The sequence below is a fragment of the Gekko japonicus genome, unplaced genomic scaffold (assembly GCF_001447785.1).
Source record: "Gekko japonicus isolate JY-2015 unplaced genomic scaffold, Gekko_japonicus_V1.1 scaffold3987, whole genome shotgun sequence".
NCBI lineage: Eukaryota > Metazoa > Chordata > Lepidosauria > Squamata > Gekkonidae > Gekko > Gekko japonicus.
Window position 1 is genome coordinate 6,652 of NW_015170391.1, and position 21,457 is coordinate 28,108.

Consider the following 21,457-nt stretch of genomic DNA (forward strand, 5'->3'; position numbering starts at 1 on the left):
CTGTAAGGATGTAGACCATTTAGCTCTTTGTTATTTTATATCCTGTGTACCTTTTTCCCATGCTAGGTTATAGTAAACTTTTATATTCTTTTTAAACACACCATGGAGTCAGTCTCTTTAATACTCTGCTGATTTACTTTAAACAAGAATCCCAACACACACCCCTTCTTTGTGTTCCACGCATCCATGCGTATCGGGTGTCCTTTTGCTACATAGGGCATTTGTATGAACAGGGTAGACCAGAGCGCTTCCAGTGGCTCAGGCAGAAGGTCAGAAGGTCTTCCCTCTGGACTTGAATGACTTGTGTTGGTCGGAAGATCCTTTGAGCCATTTGCCGTTCCCTGGTCTGTCGTTTGGCACAAGGCGCCGTCTAATGGGAGCTCTTCAGTAGCCTTTTGAGGTGGGCCCTTTTGTCCCGGCTGTATTCAGCACAGCATTAACCAAGATCAAAGCCCTACTCCTGCGGTCCATCCTCTCCAGGCTGAGAGCCCTCCAGGGACAATGAAGCACTCTTTAATTGAAGCTTCCTAGCCCCTTATCCTCCTCCTGCTCTTTCACACACACACACACACACACACACACAGTTAAAACAACTCTCTAGGGTTTGTGAATGGTATTCGCAGAGGTCACAGGGTAAGGCTTTTTGTAGGGTCTCAGCCACGTTTCTGAGGGGCCATTAACACCACATCGAGAGCCCTACAGTGACTTGCTGAAAGGGAAGACGCGTTGGGTTGATGGTTCCGCTCTACACCCAGGCTGAGAAATGGAAAGGAAGTTGGCCAAAACTTGTGAAGTATTCGGTAGAGACATCTAACAGTGCTTGGAAGTACTGAGCACAACGAAAGAGATGAAGCGTAGCCGTGTAACTCTGTGCAGAGTTATACCTTCCTGCGTTTTTTGAAGTCAAAGGGGATTGAAGGGTATAACTCTGCTTGGGGTTGCTGAGCTGGACTCCTACTGCCCAATTCTCCTGGTCAGGTTCTTCTCTCTCTGATGTCATCACCATCATCATCACTGATTGAATTTCTGAGTTGCCCTGTGTACTTAGGGACTGGGTGATTTAGAACAGGTTAAAACATTTTTAAAAATTCAGATCAACATCAGCAGATCAATCATTGCTAATCTGATCATCTCCAGATGGCATCCATAATTTAATCTAAAACCTGCTCTGGACTGTCCTTCCATCTTGTGGGCGAGTTGAGGAGGAGGCCGAAGCGGGCATAAGAACATAAGAGACGCCAATGTTGGATCAGGCCAAAGGCCCATCCAGTCCAACACTCTGTCACACAGTGGCCAAAAATCCCAGGTGCCATCAGGAGGTCCACCAGTGGGGCCAGGACATTAGAAGCCCTCCCACTGTTGGCCCCCCCCAAGCACCAAGAAGACAGAGCATCCCTTGCCCCAGAGCCCCTATCTATACCTTGTGGCTAAGAGCCACTGATGGACCTCTGCTCCATATGCCTATCTAATTCCCTTTTGAAGCCGTCCATGCTTGTAGCCGCCACCACCTCCTGTAGCAGTGAATTCCATGTGTTAATCACTCTTTGGGTGAAGAATGGAAGAAGAGAGGAGGGTGCCGAACATGATGGAGAACCGTTGCTGTCCTCAAACAAAAGCTTGGTGGAACATCTCTGCCTTACAGGCCCTGTGGAATTGCATGACGTCCCGCAGGGCCCTGATGGAAGTTGGCAGAGAGTTCCACCAGGTCGGGGCCAGACCCAAGAAGGCCCTGGCTCTGGCCGAGGACAGCCAGGGATCACCAGAAGATTGCTCTCAGCAGAGTGTTAACACTCTCCTGGAGACATACCTGAGGAGAGGGTCCCGGAGATGTGCAGGTCCCAGACCGCTCACGTTACAGATGTGAAGGTCCACCTTAAGGGTACGGGGGAGTTCCACGCATCCAGCTTGTTCCCAGTTTGCTAGCTATGACGGTCTTCGATCAAGGAAAGCAGAAGCGTGGAGATGAGAGCGGAAACAGTTCTGATCCACAACGGGTGAAACCCTGCGGAACCCCACAGGTCAGCAGCCGTGGGGCAGAGCAGGAATCCCCCAGTGCCACCCTCTGAGTTGTGCTGGGAACCCTTGCCCCAGGTGAGCTGCTGAGTCAGACCGTGACGAGTGCCCTTTGTTTTCAGATGTGCGTAACTAGCGGGAAAGCCTGTGTGCCAGAGAAGAAGCGTCCAGATGACCGTGCGAGGCACAGCGCCACCACTGACTCCGATCTGTCCGAGCTGGAAGACAGGGTGGCTTCTGCCCTGGCTGAAGTGCAGCACACGGAGAGTGAGGTAAACCCATAACAAAGGCCTCAACAAAAGAAAGTTTAAATGAGTGATCCTGCGTGGGTGCAGGAAGAGAGGACAGGCTATTCCCCCTCCCCCCATAAGTAAATATGCATGCAGAGCTTTAACATAATTCTTTTGCCCCTTGTGTGTATGAGAGAGAGAGAAACTCCCAAGCAAACAAATGTCCCAAATGCCTGTATTTCCTCACCACTGTTTGGTGTAGGGGTTATGAGCGGCGGACTCTAATCTGGAGAACCAGGTTGGATTCCCCGCTCCTCCACATGCAGCCAGCTGGGTGACCTTGGGTCAGTCACAAGTTCTCTCAGAGCTGTTCTCTCTAGAGCAGTTCTCAGTCAGAGCTCTGAACAAACTGTGGCTAGCTCAAAGTCTTTCTAAAGCAGGGAGTCTTCGCTATTGGACTCACAGACAAGGGGTGAAGGGAACCCATGATGAACCGGGATTCTTCTCATCCCAAGCAAGCCCACATCTGATTTTTGACCTGTGAATGTCCCTCAGTCTGTGGCAACTGAGCGGAATCCATCTTCAGTTTGGTGTAGTGGTTCAGTGCGCGGAGTCTAATCTGGGAGAACCGGGTTTGATTCCCCACTCCTCCACTTGCACCTGGCTGGGTGGCCTTGGGAAAGCCGTAACTCTAATAAGAGCTGTTCTTGAAAAAGAGCAGTTTCTATCAAGAGCTCTCTCAGCCCCACCCACCTCACAGGGTGTCTGTTGTGGGGAGGGGAAGGGAAAGGAGTTTGTAAGCCACTCCGAGACACCTTTGGGTAGTGAAGGGCGGGGTATAAATTCAATCTCTTCCTCTCTTCTTCTTCTTCTTCTTTCTTTATCCTCCCTTTCCTTCCTTTTTCACCTCCCTTGTGTTGCCCCACATGCTGCGTTAGACAGCACAAGGCTGACTAGTGTTTGCAGAGGAGCAGCTAAAGAAAATCACTGGATGGACTTGGCTGCTCAGGACAGATGGGTCAGTCTAAATGACACCCTTCGATAGCCAGTGGAAATTCAGCAATGCCTAGAATTTAGGAAGCAGAAGGACCGCCTTCATACCAGTGTTGTGCAGTGTTCCCTCTAAGCTGAGTTAGTGTGAGCTTGCGCAGTTTTTTAGCCTCCAGCTCACACATTTTTGTCTTAAGTCAGGAAGGATGGCTCCAGAGCAAACTAATTTATGCAGTAGCCAAGTTGCTTGCTCACAACTTTCATGCCACTAGCTCACAAAGTAGAATTTTTGCTCCCAAGACTCCACAGCTTAGAGGGAGCATTGGTGTCGTGCAGTAGTTAAAGTGTGAGACGATCTGGGAAGCCCAGGTTCGAATTCCCTCTCTGCCATGGGAGCTTGTTGGGAGACCTTGGGCCAGTCACACGGCCTCAGCCTACCTCACAGGGTTGTTGTGAGGATAAAGAAATTGAGGATAGGAGAATGATGTAAGCCACTTTAGGTCCCCATTGGGAAGAAAGGCTCGGTGCCCTTCTGACAGCAATGCTGATTCTGTGAATTTAGGCAGATCGTGAGAGGGAGGGCAGGGAGGGTTGCTTCAGTGCTTAGTTCTCGTGGCCCTTTCTTACAGGCCCAGGGAAATGCCAATCGCCATTTTGGGGTCAGGAAGCAATTTTCTCCAGGCCAGGTTAGTCAGGGATCCTGGAGGTTTTTCTGTTTGTTTTGGGGTTTTTGCCATCTTCTGGGCACGGAACAGTGGTCACTGGGGGTGGTGGGAGGAGGTAGCTTTGAATAATTTGCATTGTGCATGGGGTTGGACTAGATGACCCTCGTGGTCCCTTCCAGCTCTATGATTCTAAGGCAGGATATAAATTAAGTCAATAATAAATAGTAATGATACTGGCCTTGATTATTGGAAATTATGCCTGCTGTTTATTTTTAAGGTTTCTGATATAGAATCCCGAATAGCAGCTCTGAGTGCCGCCGGACTGACTGTCAAACCAGCGGAAAAGCCCAAGAAGAAATCGAGCACCCAGGTGAGTTATGAAGACTGACACGGTGAATTTGTGTTCTCCTGACAGCAATAAATAAAATTCAGCAGCAACTGGAGCTAGATTCCCTGACAGCACAGTGTTGTACTGTGCAGTAAACTTTTAATCGTTGAGATATTAATACTAATGGGTCTTTGCATTCAGCACAGATCTAGCTGGATTTTTAATGGCTGGGTTTCTAGTAGTTTGGTCATTTTAATCATGCTGTTTTAGGATGGTTATCATGTTTTACTTTGTGAGGTGCTTGGAGAGGCAGCCCAGACGATTCTAAAAGAGTAAATAATAACGTATTTTAGTGTTAAGCAATGATCAGTAAAGGTTCATGGGTGGAAATCACTAGATGAAAAGGGAAGCATTGAATTTTGCATGAGTGCATAATCACAAAATAGTGCAGACTGTTCGAGCCGTCTCTCTCACTCCTGTGCTACACTCTGTAGATGCAGATGCACAACTGCAAAGGAAACCTTCCAGTAAGAAAAGGACCAGCGCTTTAATCTTTTTAGTTTGGTGTTCCCCATTTTAACAGCAGCACCTTCCGCCTCTGCGGAGAGATGCAGCTAAAGAACTAAGGTTGTGGGTCACAGGGTCATTTTGATCGGGTTTCACCGCTGTTCCCTCCCTCATTTAAAATTGCTGATCAGACGACCGCATCCGTCTCCCACACTGAAGTGGGCTCACTCGCGCGATCCTCCCAGTTCCCTAGCGAGTTTTCCTACACCCGGGAAATCGAGTACTTTCCGGATATTTGCACTTTGAATCCGCAATTTCACCGATCTGGACAGCCATCTCTCGCAGTGATTGCAGTTAGGTCATCTGAATGTCCTCGCGGTGTTTCCCCCCCAAGCGTCCGTTGTTGTGCGCATGAGCAGTCCTGTGCTGAATAAATTCAACGTATAAATGTTCAAGCGCACATATAGACTCGAGCACTCAGCTGTACGTCGCCGGTTAATTTTGTTCGCTGTTGGGGGGGAGGAACCTGCAAGAACAAGGGAGTACAGTGAGTCCCAGTGGGAGCGGTGATTCGGCCATGCGTATATGCCAATTAAAAAAAAAAAAAAGCTGTCCTGTCTTGCGCTGGCTTCAGCTTCCCAACGCCTTTTAGGTATGAGTCAACGCACAACCCCTGACGAAGGCTTAAATCATCTTTATTTAACTCCACATTTATTCAGAAGATCATTTACTCACAATCAGGTTGATAGCTGGGTAGAGTAGTTACATCTTTGTGATCTAAGTCAATTCCACGGCCGTGGTGAGAAAGAGATGAGATTCCCCTTCTCCTTCGCGGTAAGGATAGACAAAAGAAGCAGGAAAAGAGCAACAAAACTCCTATCTTTGGCCTCTGAGCTCAGGAAATTACCCTAATGAGCCAGTCAGAGGGAAGCTGCTGGGACCCCTAACTGAGGACTACAATCCCCAGGTGCAACTAGTCTTAAAGCTACACAACAGTTTTACCAAACTACTACTACTGCCTACAGCTAACGCTTACTGGAGGCAGCACAAAAGCCGTGCTGCCCAAGTGGCGGTCTGGCTATCTAGACGGTGCCCAGAGCCTCACCGCGCAATGCCAGCGGTTTAGGGAGGGATGTGTGGTCATCCCGACCCGGAGAAAAATTCTCAATCAAATCTATAGTGGGAACAAATCGGGATAAGCTTGCTGTGTGACCACAACCTAAGTGAAGGTTTAGGGGCCCAAGTAAGGGAGTCTCTTAGCTGTACAAAACATCGGGAAATTGGACTCAGGTGGGCAGGGCAGATGAACTTCGATCAGCCATCATTTCTTGTGATTTTGCTCTGCGAGGACCTGGAGCACGACTGTCCATTTCTTGTACTTCCCAGGTTTTCACTCTCCATCTCCCCAGAGGTGCACAGAACTCTCTGGAGGATCACAGTTCTGACTCTGCAGCATCACCTGACAACTACAAAGTGAGTGCATTACTGAGAAATCCACAGGACAGTCATGCCAAGAGCAGAGTCCTAGAGAAGTCTATGCTGGCTTCAGGAAAATGTACATCTCTTTCGTTTCCTTTGTTCCTAGTTGAGACACAGCCCTAGTCTGCCACCTGTTTTTAAAATATCCTCGTAAAACTTGTAAAAGCAGAAGCAACAGTTACATTGTGAATATCCTGGTTTATTCTATTTCACTTCATTTATACCTCTCTTTTCTCCTCAATGGGGCCCAAAGTGGCTTACGGCATACCCCCTTTCTCCAGTTTATTCTCACAACAACCCTGTGAGGTAGGTTACACTGGGAGTGTGTGACTAGCCCAGGGTCACCCAGCCAGCTTCCATGACAGAGTGAAGATTCATATCTGAGTCTCCCGGATCCTAGTCTGATGCTCTTAACTACTATACCATAGTATAGTATTTTAAAAAAAGAAAAACCCTGTAAGATACCCTGTGACAGTTTGAGGTCACAAGAGTAGATTCTAACCCCCACCCCACCCCCAGCCCAGTGCCACTCTCCTCACAATGACAGCATGTATTGATTTTAGGATTGACGGAAGACTATCAGCCCACCCCACACTTTGGTGTTGCACGATCCTTAACATGAAAATCACGGCAAGCCGGTTCATAACCATTGCTCACTCTAAGCTGTGGAGTATTGTGAGCAAAAATTCTACTTTGTGAGCTACTGGCATTCAAGTTGTGAGTGAGTGATTTGGCTTCTGCATAAATGAGTTTGCTCTGGAGCCATCCTTCCTGAGCTAAGACAAAAATGCGTGAGCCGGAGACTAAAAAACTGTGAGCTACCTCACACTCACTCAGCTTAGAGGGAACACTGTTCATAACTCACAGAGAAGGCTTCAGTGATATCTCCTTTCTGGGAACAAGGAAATTACTTGTGGTCTAAGGGGAATGTTTCCCCCACTAACCCTCAGGTATCCTAGCTCAACGCTCAGTTGGATCTCCTGCAGTTATAACTTCTGTGACTCTAATTCATGAGAGAATTAATTAGAATTACAGAAGTTAAAAACTCTTAATTCATGTTGTCTTTGATTTCCCCACTGTTTTTGGTTGTTTGTTTGCTGTCTGACACTTGCCAAATGAGCAGACTCCATCTCTCGTTCTGTCTTTCCTGTCTCCCTCGTTCTCTCTCCTATCTTTCAGTTTCTTGCTCTCGCTCTTTTCCTCTGAAAAATTCTAATTCTCTTTCTGCCTCTCTTTGTCTTTATCTCTCTTCCTGAGGTAATTTAGCCATTTCAGTCTCTTCTAATTCTCCAGATTTCTAACTGTTCTGCCCCCGTAATTCCTTCAGCCTGTACTTCAGCAGCTTGGTCACCTTCAGTTGACTCAGCTCTTTGCTCATTTTAAGAGAAGCTATGACAAAAAACTGGCTGCGAGAGTTGGACTATAAGGAAGGCCGAGCGCCGAAGAATAGATTCTTTTGAACTATGGTGCTGGAGAAGACTTTTGAGAGTCCCTTGGACTGCAAAAAGATCAAATCAGTCAGTCCTAAAAGAAATCAACCCTAACTGTTCCCTGGAAGGCCAGATAATGAAACTGAAGCTCAAATACTTTGGCCACCAAATGAGAAGGGGGCACTCACTGGAGAAGACCCTGATGCTGGGAAAGATTGAAGGTCAAAGAAGACGGGGACGGCAAAGGATGAGATGGTTAGACAGTGTCATCGATGCAACGAACATGAAATTGAGCCAACTTCAGAGGACGGCGGAAGACAGGAGGGCCTGGCGGGAGATGATCCATGGGGTCGCGAAGAGTCGGACTTGACTGTGCGACTGAACAACAACAACATGACAAAAATTTCACCTCAGAATTCACTTTTAAACTGTGTAGGACTTTATTTGTAGTCAGCACAAGAGATTTTCCTGTCAGATTTGGTGACTTTCATTCTTAATATCCCACTGCTCTAGCACCACTTTGTTTGGGGCAGAACAGGCCATAAAATATTTGCGGCAGAAAAATCCTCCCACAGCCCAGTGCCACTGTCCTTCTCACAATGGTAGCATGAATTGCTTTTAGGATTGGCTGAGAAGTATCTGCCTACATTTCAACTGGCACAACGTCCAGCAAAAAGGCCAAAGCGATGCTTATTTCTTGGTGCTTGGCACTATTTACTGCTAAGCCACCCCAGATGAAGGTTGTTATGGATTTCCTGAGGTACCCTCTCCCCTTCCTTGGTAAAAAAACAACCTGGCTATAACGGGTTTTTTTTGCCTTTAATACCAATGAGGAGAACAGAGATTGAACACAACAAGAAAAAGGTGTATTTATAGTGTGTGTATGGGGGGGGGGGGGTTAACTGAGGAGATTCATGACCAATTTTATACCACTTTGAAATATGGAGAGTGAGCCAGGAAAGGTTTCTTAACCTTTTGCAGAGCCACTAGAGCCTTTTTAAACCGCAGACCTCAACCTGCCCCATAGCTTTCCTGTCACCCAGAAAGACTACATATACCACTATGTGCCACACTAAACAGCCCACTTCCCCCTGAAGTGACTGGAGACAGAGTCGGATCCCTGCCCTGCCTAAGAAACCTCTAAATCTTCTCTAACTTCAAGGGCTCCTTTTCCCTCTGTTCCTCCCCTTCCCTCCATGGACTCTGATGGTTCATTTTTGGCCTTCTGTCCAGACCACCAAAGTACAAAGGGGATTGGCAGGTACTGGAAAAGGGATGGACTTGGCTCTGTCTGCTACATACTTTAATAAAAATATAACCTCAAATAAGCAATTCTGCTTTTTAAAACACGGTGGAGGCGAGAAAAGAGAACGTACTGTCTTCTTTCACTGACTAAATGTACATGCAAGACTTTTTAAAAAAATTCAAAATTACAGCAAACAGCTATCCTGAAGTGTGTCAGGAGGGGAAAGTAAGACGACTGAATCAGCATTCAGTTTGGTGGCCAGAGTGTCTGTCAAATGCATTGTGACAGCTGAGTTTAAGTTGTGGGACAAAAAACACTGCATTAAATCCTGATTCACACATATGTTTGTATTCCCCTTGTGCCCTTTTAGGTGATGTCAATGCCACATGTCTTGAGGAGAAAATTTGCCTCTTCTCTTGAAATTGCAAGTAAGATCTGTGCTCATTTCTGTATGAAGTAAAGAGAAATGCTTACCGTGGTGGGCAAAGAGTTTATGCACCGTCGACAGGAAAGATCCCCCCCCTCCCTGAAGGGGAAGTTGGCTGGAAGTGTCCTGGTGGCCCTTCGTTAGGGTTGCCATCCCCCGATGGGGGCGGGGGTTTCCCTGCTTTTGGGACCCCAATCCTCCCACGCCCAGCTGGCTGGACGGGGGGGGGGGGGGCCCCCCCCCGGGGCGGCCCACCAGAATACTCCAGGAAGAAGACTGGAGCTCCCTGCTGGAATGCACTAAGGACCTGGCAACCCTACCCTTCATGGTTGCTGAGAGATAGCTAGAGCCGTGTTGCCTTCTGTGGGTGGCCTCCAAACTGGAAGCGCTGTTAGTATCCCACAAGATTGGCCCTGGTCCTAAAAAAGGAAGGTTGCAAGCATCTAAGGAACCAATCAGGATTTTTGTCCAAAACTCAGCCTTTCTGAAGATCATCCAGTGGTGTAAAATGACACCCAATGACCTCAAATCCTTCAGAAACATTTTAAAGTTCTCTGTCACAATGAGTTAAAACAAGACAGAGGAGCCAAGAATCGCGACGTTTAAAGTTTTCTGGCCCCTGTTCCAGCTCACTTTGGATGTATTCTCTCCATTCTTCCATTCTAAACAGAACTTATGCTAACTTGTAGGCAAAAGTTTTAAGGAAGCTGAGACTGAAATGTTGAGCTGTCTATCTGTGGTAGAACACGTCATCAAGATGGAATGGGCCAAAGCAATAATTCTCCCATTCCTTCAAATTAAAAACGAGATGATAAGGGGCCTATTTCTTGGTCTAGACTGTGCAATACCCCTTCTGTGTGCTGTTGAGAGAAAAGTCATGCAGTCCCCTCCCTGAAAGGTTAAAAAGATAAGCGAGAACTTCTCTCCTGTTATACAGACAGAGTGGAATACAGTTCAGTGACATCTGGAGAGGATCCTAATTGCGCACAGTTGGCGGAATAGAAGGCTATATCTGCTCGCCATTCTTCCATTTCGTGACGTACAAAGGGGCTCTGGGAAATGTGCAGATAGGGAAAATGGGAAATAGTCCACCGTGAATGGGAAGAGGCTGGAATGGCTGACCCTGTAAGCCTAACGGTGCTTTTATCTTTCATGACACTGCAGCAGGCCCGTAGCCAGAAAAAATCATTGGAGGGGGCCACCGGGGGGCACAACATCACAAAAATAATAAATTAAAGTTAAAATAAATAAAATATAAATAAAGCCGTGGCTGGACAGCCGCTGGTTGGCTGGATCATCGCAGGAGTGGAAACTCAGCCCAATTCCTCACCGCCAAGCCAAGCATTTCACCCAGGTAGGACTTTGGCATGCCAGGGTCTCTCCTGTGTCCACCCTGCCCTTCTTTTTTTTAAGCATCGCTCTGGAGCAGAGTTTGGAGGCTCTGCTTCTCCCTCCCTTGCGGCTCTTTGCTTCCTGACCTTGTCAATTTCAGGTGTTTGTGCCTGTCAGCCATTCACCACCCCCACCCCCTTGAGCCGAACTCTAACCTCTCTAAGGAACATAGAGACGGTCTCTTTCTTGCAGGGCGAGCTAGAACGAAAGAGGAGTGTCCGTTGGTCAGTTTCACTCCTCCCCACTATTGGGGGGGGGGCAAAATGGATGGGTTTAATGGCTGCCAGCCATTTAAACCTAACAGCTGACAGGCAGGCCCACGGGGTCGCAAGCCATTAAATTGGTCAGGTTCGCTCCCCTTGCTTCCAAGTAGAGGGAGTGAAATGGACTGGTTTAGCGCGGGAGTGGAGTCCAAGTGGCGAATTTGCTGCTTGGTTTCCACTCCTGCATGGCCCCCCACTGTCAAAACCCATTTAAAGGGAACATTCCCTTTAAATGGATTTTGACAGCGGGCGCCGCACAAGAACATAGTTCGGGCGACGAATTCACTCAGAAGTGGTGAATTCGCCGCTTGGACTGCCCTCCCACACAGTGCCCGCTTGCAGAACCCATTTCAAGGGAACATTCTCTTTAAATGGGTTTTGGAAGATCTCCCCCCCCCTCCATATTGTGCTAGCATGAGGGAACTGCTTCCAGCAGAAAGGAGGGGGAAAGGTCCATGAACCCATCCCGGTTATGGACTGGTTCAGCGCGAGAGTGGCGTCCAAGTGGCGAATTTTCTGCTTGGTTTCCACTCCTGCATGACCCCCCACTGTCAAAACCCATTTAAAGGGAACATTCCCTTTAAATGGATTTTGACAGCGGGTGCCACACAGGAACATAGTTCGGGCGGCGAATTCACTCAGAAGTGGTGAATTTGCCACTTGGACTCCACTCCCATACAGTGCCCGCTTGCAAAACCCATTTCAAGGGAACATACTCTTTAAATGGGTTTTGGAAGATCTCTTCCCCCCCCCCCCATATTGTGCTGGCATCAGGGAACTGCTTCCAGCATAAAGGAGAGGGAAAGTTCCATGAACCCATCCCGGTTCATGGTGTGGTTTGTGGGACCTCACGAACTGGGACAATCTCCATTATCCCAGTTCGTGCCCATCCCTATTTATAATCTACAAAGGCTGCATGAAGTACCCCATGGGACCTAGCACTACATTTCTCTGCCAGATATTTTAAGGCATTGATCTGTAGTGGAGTGGCCAGTCCTAAAGCCCACTTGAGGTTTATAAGATTATGCATGGGATAGAGCAGGTAGAGGAAGAAGTAACTTTTCTCCCTTTCTCACAATACAAGAACTCGTGGGCACTCAATGATATTGCTGAGCAGTCGGGTTAGAGCGGATAAAAGGAAGTACTTCTTCACCCAAAGAGTGATTAACACATGGAATTCACTGCCACAGGAGGTGGCGGTGGCTACAAGCATGGATGGCTTCAAGAGAGAATTAGATAAGCATATGGAGCAGAAGTCCATCAGTGGCCATTAGCCACAAGGTATAGATAGGAACTATCAGTCTGGGGCAAGTGATGCTCTGTATTCTTGGTGCTTTGGGGGGGGAGCAACAGTGGGAGGAAGCTTCTAATGTCCTGGCCCCACTGGTGGATCTCCTAATGGCACCTGGTGTTTCTGGCCACTGTGTGACAGGGTGTTGGACTGGATGGGCCATTGGCCTGATCCAACTTTGGCTTCTCTTATGTTCTTGTTCCTTGTAAAGAATGTTCTCTTGGTTGAGACAGTCCCAGAACTTCCAGCCTAGCATGAAGCTCGTTCACTACACTGAGCAGGCTAATTAGGCAGAAAGCTTAGATTCGTCTCCTGTCTTGTATATTGTGATAATGATGGTCAAACCCCAGTTGCTAGAGTTCTGTGCTGTCTGGTCAATGAAAGTAAAAAGTTTGGCGAGTACCGGTGCCCACCATTCAGTGGGATCATAAAACTGGGCCCTTCCCTAGCTTGAACAGGGCTATTAGCCTCTTAAAATCTGTTATCGTGACTGGGGGGGGGCGGCATAGGAGCAGATTTCTTGAGTCAGTACCTGATTAAACATCTTGATTTGGCTGTGAAGCATAGAGCGCACAAAAATGAGTCTCCCAAGAATTGGCAGGGGCAGCACAAGACAACCTAGAGGCTTCTGTCTGAAATCCACCCAAAGCAGTGTGCCAGATCAGTGCAGAGTCACTGGATCTAGCAGCTGGGGTTAATTGAGTCTAGACCGACTCAGAACTTTAGATGAACAGCCTTCTGAGCAAAAATCCTTTCCCCTTCTCAGAACTCTCCTACCAAAACATAAAAGCTCATTTCTCTCAGCCTTTTCAGTTTGTCAGATGTGTAAATCTAATAAAGATTAGCACAGCTGTATTTTACAATGTATAACCATCAACCCTAAATAAATCATCTTGGGGGGAAATGTGCTAACATTATCCTCGGAGTTCTTTTTTGGAAGATCGGAATAGAAATCACAAGGGACTTGTAGCTGTTGCTGACCAGCGTCTCTCCCACACACGTGCTTGCCAGCCTTTGTGAAAGGAAATGTGGGGCCGGATCCCATCACATTCTGCATTTCCCCACCTTATGCCTACAAACGGCCATTAAACCGTGTAGGGAACAATGCCATGGATTTCTTTTCTTAGACTGAAAAACACATGAGAAAAACACCCACTCCCAATGCCCATGATGTGGCCCTAAGAAACAGCGGAAATAAATGTCTTCCAGGACAACCTAGATCTGGCCTTGTCCCTGAGGGATCCTTCCCTTCGTACTAATCCCTCTCAAAATAACTTGCTGTGAAAAATAAAGAGGAGGGAAAACACACTGATCAAGTATTGGTGCAAAATATGCCTCACATCTCTGTGACACGTGAGTATGAGCAGTTTTATCCTGACATGCTACAATACATGAGTCTGGTTTATCTTTTCAAGGCAATGCTGATTTTGCTCGGAACTCCTATTACAGAGGATCTCTGACGCAGCGCAACCCCAATGGGAAAAATAGGAAAGCCGATCGCATCTTTGCGGCAAGTATTCCAAACCTGGCCTGTCATTTTCCTGTACGTGCAGAATGTGGTGGCCGACTTGGAGACAGGAATATTATCTGTGGCACCAAAGAATCCAGATATTAGGAGTTTATTAGAGCAGTTCACACACATACATATGCACACATACACAAACAAACAGTGGTTAGTGAAACTGAGTAGACGGAACTGTCTTTGTCTGTCTGTTTGTTTATTCCACAAAGCAAGATGCTTACAGACATACCACCCAGGTTCCCACCTCAGTTTCTTCTCCAAAGACCTGTCAGCTTTCTCTGAAGGTGGAAGGGGAGGACGGTAGCAAAAGCGGGTGGGACAACGAACTGTGACAAATCATGTCAAATGAGGCACCTTCAAACCTGACAGGAAAATGGCATTCTGCTAGCTCACCCAAGGAAAGTTGTGCTGCTGTTGCACTGAGCGTTAGGGGTGTGTGCTCGGTATATACCAAGCTGAATAAATACCCAAATAATAACTTGTTAGTATTTTGGGGGTATTTATTCAGCTGAATCAGATTTTCTAATCTGATTCAGCTACTGATCTAACTGAGCCCCCCAAAAAGCCAATATTATTCGGCTTTTATTCAGGCTCAGCCAAAGCGGTGTGAGTTCACCCACCATCTGGGTGAACTTGCGCCGTTCCGGGTTCCTCGGGCACAGCTTGGCTTTGCAAGGGCTATGTAAAGGGAAAGTTCCCTTTAAATGGTTTTCGCAATGCCAAGCCACGTGTGCCTTCCTTTCCCTCCTCAAGTCGCGCTGCAGCAGGGGCACGCATTAGCAAGTGAAGGGAGTTTAAACTTTAAATACCTTCCTTTCCCTTGCTAAGGTGACCTGCTGCTGTGGCATGACTCAGTGAGGGAAAGAAAGGTATTTAAAGAGACCACAGTCTCTTTAGATGCATCCTGTTCCATCACTGAGGCATGAAGTGGCTGTGGCATGACTCGGGGAGGGAAGATATGGAGCCTAATTCTGTGGCAATACTGATGATTTCCTGAATCCCAATATCATGCCGATAATATTGGGATTCAGTAATATCGGTTTGTACCGATATTTTTCGGGTTTGGTATACCTGAACCCGAAAAATACCCAATTTTTTTGGGTGTGCGCTCCAGCTGGGCATTCTAAACATCACCATGAAAATGGGAATACACCAGTTTGGGAGACATCATCTGGGTTTGTGAGAAAATGGTGCCAATACAGGAAGAGGGAAGAAGAGGCATCCCAGATATTACATATCCAGCAATAATGATCCAGAGGCCAAGATTATTATTTACAGAGAGCCAGAAGTCAGTGAGGGATTATTTATTTAGTTAGTTAGTTACATTATTTATAGTCTGCCTTTCTCACTTGGACTCAAGGCGGATTACGTAGAGTGATTCAATACATTCAATGAACAATGCAAAAGGAATTAGGAATTGCAATAGGATAAGAGTTGTAGAACCAACCAGAAGTCTAAAAACAGAACTGAAGCAAAGCACAGGTATTACGATGACACATTAAATGATGCAACATTCTAAAGCAGGATCCTAGTTTTGCCAAGCTATACACAGTAATATAGGCCACAATCCCTAATAATTTTTCCAAGTAACTTTGTGAATTATTTAGTACAGTGCAATTCTGTTATTAGGTATGCCCTCGTAACTGATGAATTATGCCCTCGTAAACAGTTATGCCTTTCTACGCCCATTGAAGTCAGTGAGATTAGAAGGGTATAATTCTTCTAGGATTGCACTGTTGTTCTGTCAGATGAATTAGCTGTACGTATTTTTGCTTGTTGGTTTCAAATGACTCACATCAGTGTTTTCTTGCTTCCACAGAAGCCTGTGATGACCCATCGATCATGAAAGCCAGGAGGCCTGTCTAAACCAGCAAGAGACCTTCAAGGCTTAGCTCTTAAAGTTTCCACCTCTTCCCTTTCTTGCTTCCACCTGTATCTCGAAACAGAGGAAAGAAGCACATTAGCTCTGAAAGAAATTTCTAAAGTAGCATCTTCATGAAATTAGTGTCCTAAATTGTCTACAAAGCACCATAACTCTCTTCAATGTAAAGAATTTTCCCCTGTCTCAGGATTACTGATCCACTCATGCTACGAAGCACCATAACTCTCTTCAATGTAAAGATCCCCCCGTCTCAGGATTACTGATCCACTCATGCTACATGGGACTAGTGTGTAAACTGCATTTCCTTTCATAAATTATCTGTCTGTAGTCTGGATATCTGGGCAAGTCCCTCTTCAGTCACCTTGCCTAGGTCAAGGCCTGTGTTTTGCTTTGTGACCCAATAAGTCATGTGGCACTTTTCTGGACTTCGAACAGCCTTGGATTTAATTCATCAGATCTCGGAAGCTAAGCAGGGTCAGCCCTAGCTAGTATTTGGATGGGTGACCAGGGGCGTGATGCAGAGGCAAGCAACGGCAAACCACCTCTGAAAGTCTCTTGCCTTAAAAGCAAGTGGTGAAACTAGTGGTGCATAATGCTAAAGAGCTAGGACTTCTGGCTGCCAGACAGTCTTAGGATCTCCTGGCTATACAACACACACTGCCATACGATAATTATTATTATTATCCATCAGATGTGTTTGGTACCTAGTCTTACGGGGAGAGAGATGTACAAATTCCCCCACACATCAGAAGGAGCACTGGAGAGTGAAGCCCATGTCTCTAGATTTACTTCTCTGTTACTCCACACCTTTTCCCTTAGAAAACATTGACTCTCCAGGGGTACAAACCCAGGTTCTCTGCTTTAGCGTTCAGCTGCTTCCATTAGCTTTCTGCCAGTAACAAGCCCCATCTTAGAAAGCGTCTCCCAGTTGCAGAGGTGACATCGCAGTACCCTGAAATATTAAATGCCTCTACAGTATCTCTTATTGCTTTCTTATCTATCTTCCAGTGTCCTCAGATCCCCCTCCATTGTTGTAAATTGGTTTTGTTGATGCCATATAAAGATGAAACTGCACCTTATGTGTATCCCTCAGACTCCTTCCCCACAGGACTAGCTCAGATTGGCTTCAGGATAAGCAGAAGAATAATAGAATCATAGGCTGATTTCGCACTAGAGCTGCCTCGATGTTGCGCCGCCGTTTGCCCCGATACTATCGGTCAATTTCACACCCGAAGCTGCGGGGCTGCATTTGACCCGCGGCTTCGCCCGATTTCCTCCACAGTTTCGTGATCCTCAAAAAACAGGATCAAGAAACTGCGGGGGAAATCGGGCGAAGATGTGAGTCAAAATGCAGCCCCGCAGCTTCGGGTGTCAAATTGACCAATAGCATCGGGGACAATGGTGGTGCAATATCGAGGCAGCTCTAGTGCAAAATCAGCCATAGAGTTGGAAGGGACGTCCAGAGTCATCTAGTCCAACCCCCTGCACAATGCAGGAAATTCACAAATACCTCCCCCCCACACCCCCAGTGACCGCTGTTCCACACCCAGTAGATGGCAGAAAACCTCCAGGATCTCCAGCCAAACTGACCTGGAGAAAAATTGCTTCCTGGCTAGGAGGAGGGTGCCGTTTTGAGAGGACAAAGAACTGGGAAGGAAAGGCTGAAATATATCCTCCTCCTCCTCTTCCCTTTCTCCCCCCTCCTCAGTTGGCCTGAAGCTAAAGTCAGGCTTTGAGGAGGAGAATCATGGGATTACATACAGCATGCAGCTGCACTTTAAAACATAGCACGTTTATCACCCAGTTTATCTTTGGCATCAGCTTTTAACCTTATATATATATATATATGTACATGTATCATATATACTAAATAAAAGTTGGCATTACGCTCAGGCAATGCATCAGCTCTCGTCCTTTTTGAATCGTGCGAAGTCTGCATCAGATGGGGGTGCCGGGATTTATGTAAAATATTGTTCTTTCCTTCAGCTGCAAGCCGGTGGGACACGGGGGTGTTTCCCAGTGTGTTAATTAATCCCAGCGCAGAACTGATAAAAGTTTTCAGACCAGGGTAATAGTAAGTCATTCCTAGCGTTTTAATTGGTGAACTACTTAAAATGGGAGAATGCAAGTTTATCATGCAAATAGTTAAAAGAATCCCAGAAAACAGTGCGCTGGCCTACGCCACATACTTTATGGATTCATGGATTTAAAGGGTTTATAGACTACTTTTCTAATTTTGGGAAAAGTCTTTGAAGAGGTCACGCATGAACAAACGATTCCAAAATCCATTTATAACAAAAAATAACGGCATGAAACAATGATTAAAATCCATAATTCACAGCAACAAAAACATTTTTCTTTTTTTTAAACGGTACTATAGAACCCACACCAGCCATGGAGATTTTTTTTTTAAGTCTTAACATGGCACAGGAAGTGCCCGTGATGCCTAGGGATGCCATGTTCCTTCTGATGGCAAGAGATCTCCTGCCCCCATGCCATTGCCTGCCACCAGTAAGCTGGATGGCAGGGAGAGAATGGCTAATAAAAAGAGGGAGCACGATCAGCATCCCCACTGTGGTGACACAGCTTCCAGTGCAACCCGGAAGTGATGTCCTCACATCAGGTGGCACTCTAGCATTCACCCAGAGTTCTATGGTTAAATCATAGAATCCTGGGCAAATGCTACTGCATCACCCCCAGCATAAGGACATCACTCCCAGATTGCACGGACAGGATGTAATTGCACCAGGAACAAGCCATGGCCACGCTAGTGGTGCCACCACTGAAAAGGCTGAGCACTCACCACCCATTCCCCCCAATCCAGGCCTCTAGCCAGGATCTTTTTATTCGGGGGACACATAAAATTTTAAGAGGGCAGTTAAATTACGGTTAGTTAAATGAATGTGAATGCCTGTGTCTTTAAAGGGGGAGGCTCCAAGCCTGTTTCTAGCCCTTCCTTTCAAGGGACAGGGCAGCAAGCGCATCCATTCTTAGCAGGAAAGCAGCCCTAGGATAAAAACAGTTTATTTGCATGTTTCCCAAAGGCTCATGGGAGTGCTTTTGAAAGACTCACCGTGACCTAGGTGGTATACAGCAGGACTGGGTTAGCAGAAAGGGGGCTTGTTGGAGATGTGTTGAAGGTGCCACTCTTGAGTGCCCTTCTAAGTTTTCTTGCCCTGTGGAAGGGAACTCAGAAGGCATTTAAATGCTCTCCAAGCTGCCTTTTCCTAGGTCCCAATTCCATAGTGGGAGGGAGGGGAAAACACAAGCTGCAGCACTTTCACCCTGGCCGCTGCCAGCAGCAGGCAGCGGGGGTCTCTCCTCAAAAATAAGGTTTCTGGCATGGCTATTTGTGGGGTGTATGGGTTTTTTTTAAAAAAATTAAGGGGGCAGTCCCCCCAAAATGCCCCACCGTGGCTACAGGCCTGCCCCAGTCTCTGAAGATGGAGATTGTGGGAGTTGGGCCTCCTGTGTATATTGCCGTCTCCAGGCCGATTGGTATGAATAGAGGTGGTCCTTTCAGGACACTTGAGGCCAAGCCATTTATCTTGAATTGTGGCTGGGAATAAAGTCTGTGCCAGTGACCCAGTCTTTTAACTTTGATAGAGAGATAATCAACGGTCCCTCTAAGCTGCGGAGTCCTGTGAGCAAAAATTCTACTTTTGTGAGCGACTGGCGTTAAAGTTGTGAGCGAGCGATCTGGCTGCGGCATCGATCAGCTTGCTCTGGAGCCTTCCTCCCCGAGCTAAGGCGAAAAGGTGTGAGCTGGGGGCTAAAAAGAACGGTGAGCTGGCTCACACGAACTCAGCTTAGAGGGAACGCTGGATTATGATCCGTTCTGCGTGTCCCATTTACCGGTCTTAATTACAGCGTCTGAGGAAGGATATCCCCCAAAACAGCATTGCTGTCATCTCACCAGGAGCATAGATAACAGGGGCAAGGTTATTTTTGACCAAAGCTGACACAGCAGCCTAAGCTGGTGGGAGGACACACGAAACCCTATTTGGACACGATTCGAAGGCAAGATCCGTCAGCGCTCTCAAACTGCAAATCGTAAGGAGGAGCTATCCAGGAATAGGCTGAACAGCAACACCTCCCAGAAATATAGAACGATCCACTGAGTACCTTCATCTCAGCTGGACGGACCGTCGGTTTATTAACCCTCCTTTAAAGGTAAAGGTTTCTCTTGCTTGAAAGCCAGTCTGAGCTACCGACCTTCCAGAGCCTGCAGTTCAGCGTCTTAACCACTTGAGCCACCGCAGCTCCTAACCCTCCTTTAGTCCGTCACAAACCCCAAGCAACTGTGTAGCATCTCCGCGGCTTCTCAGAGATAGACGCCCCCCCAGCATATTAGTTATATCGTATTTTAAGTCACCCAACTGCCTCACCAAGTTGTTTCACCTAAATACCGCTCTGCGTTGGAGAAAAGAGGTTACCAAGAAGCGCCGTGGCGCTAATCTATACTGTCTCAACACCACCTTCTGGAAGCTACCCTACTGGGTAGAAATCGAACGGCTGGAGCAAGGGAATCTCCCACCTCATCCCAGATATGTGGCCCCATAGCCAATAGTCTCTGCGGTGAAATGATGCCTCACCCCACAGGTAGGGCTGCCAACTCCAGACTAGGGAATTCCTGGAGGTTTTGGGGGGGGAGGCTGAGGAGTTGGGGGGGAGGGACCCCAGAAGGGGATAATGCCATACAGTCCCCCTTCCAGTGGACCCGGATCAGACACAACCATTTCCCCTCACTGGATTCTCCGAAAGTGTAGCACAGGTTGCTCTAGGCAGCTCATGTGAAACCCCTTTTACTATCTTTCGATCAGGCTTTGGAAAACCGGGTGCTATTTTTGGATATAATCGAAAGGTGTGTTTTTTTAAATGCTGTGCTTGGTCAATTCTGATATGTTGTTGATCCAATTGTATACCTGCCTGGATTTCTTTGACACACCAACTTTTTTTTATCAAGAAGTCTCACTGGAGGAAAGTGTGTCTCTGTTTGAGGTCCTTCAATGGGCCTTCATTACTGTACTGGGAACATTGTGTTGCATAGATACAGTTGTGATGCATGACAGAAAGAGAGAGGATAACTCAATGTACTTTTTACCACACAAGGACACATCCTTTATCATATCTCTGGGAAACATCTCCACATTTCTCCGCATACAGTGCCCCCCCAACGTAAATAATACCAAAACATAAACTCTAGTAAGCCTGTGGTCGCATCTGTGTCTTCTGTAGTAGAAAAGGCTACAGGGCAGCTCTTTTTTTGTTGTGTTTTTAAATTTTTCATATGTGCACGTGTGTGCGCACCTGGACGTCATGGCAACCGACTGTGTGTGCACTTGGAAGTCTAGACCACTCCTGGGGGCCTGGAGGATATTCAGAGGGGTGGCTGAATAAAGCCTGCCCCTGCCTCCCAACTGCTGGCATTCCAAGGAGGTCTCCCATCCCAGTACTTGCCAGAGTCTTAGCCTCCAAGATCTGATGAGATCTGGCTTGCCTGGGCTATCCAAGTCAGGGCTGTGCATGACAGCTCTTGATCGCTCCAAATAATTCCTTGTGATCATGAAACAGAACATGACAAATAGTGAGGGAATTCTCCATATGAGTCAATCAGGAACCAGTTCATCAGTTTTATACTGTTTGGTGTAGTGGTTAAGTGTGTGGACTCTAATCTGGGAGAACCGGGTTTGATTCCCCACTCCTCCACTTGCACCTGGCTGGATGACCTTGGGCAAGCCGTAGTTCTGATAAGAGCTGTTCTTGAAAAAAGAGCCGTTTCTGTCAGAGCT

The 21,457-nt window shown here is 47.0% G+C and overlaps 1 protein-coding gene across 1 annotated transcript in view; it reads left to right on the plus strand.

The window, feature by feature from the left end:
• The first annotated feature begins 1,925 nt into the window (after positions 1–1,925).
• The window catches only part of MLPH (melanophilin), a 24,868-nt gene continuing 5,336 nt past the window's right edge, over positions 1,926–21,457 (plus strand). The window contains exons 1-6 of the mRNA XM_015418267.1: positions 1,926–2,018; positions 2,136–2,285; positions 4,176–4,268; positions 6,120–6,206; positions 9,259–9,316; positions 13,677–13,804. Coding sequence (XP_015273753.1) covers positions 1,926–2,018; positions 2,136–2,285; positions 4,176–4,268; positions 6,120–6,206; positions 9,259–9,316; positions 13,677–13,804 — 609 coding nt within the window. The remainder of the gene's footprint in view (positions 2,019–2,135; positions 2,286–4,175; positions 4,269–6,119; positions 6,207–9,258; positions 9,317–13,676; positions 13,805–21,457) is intronic.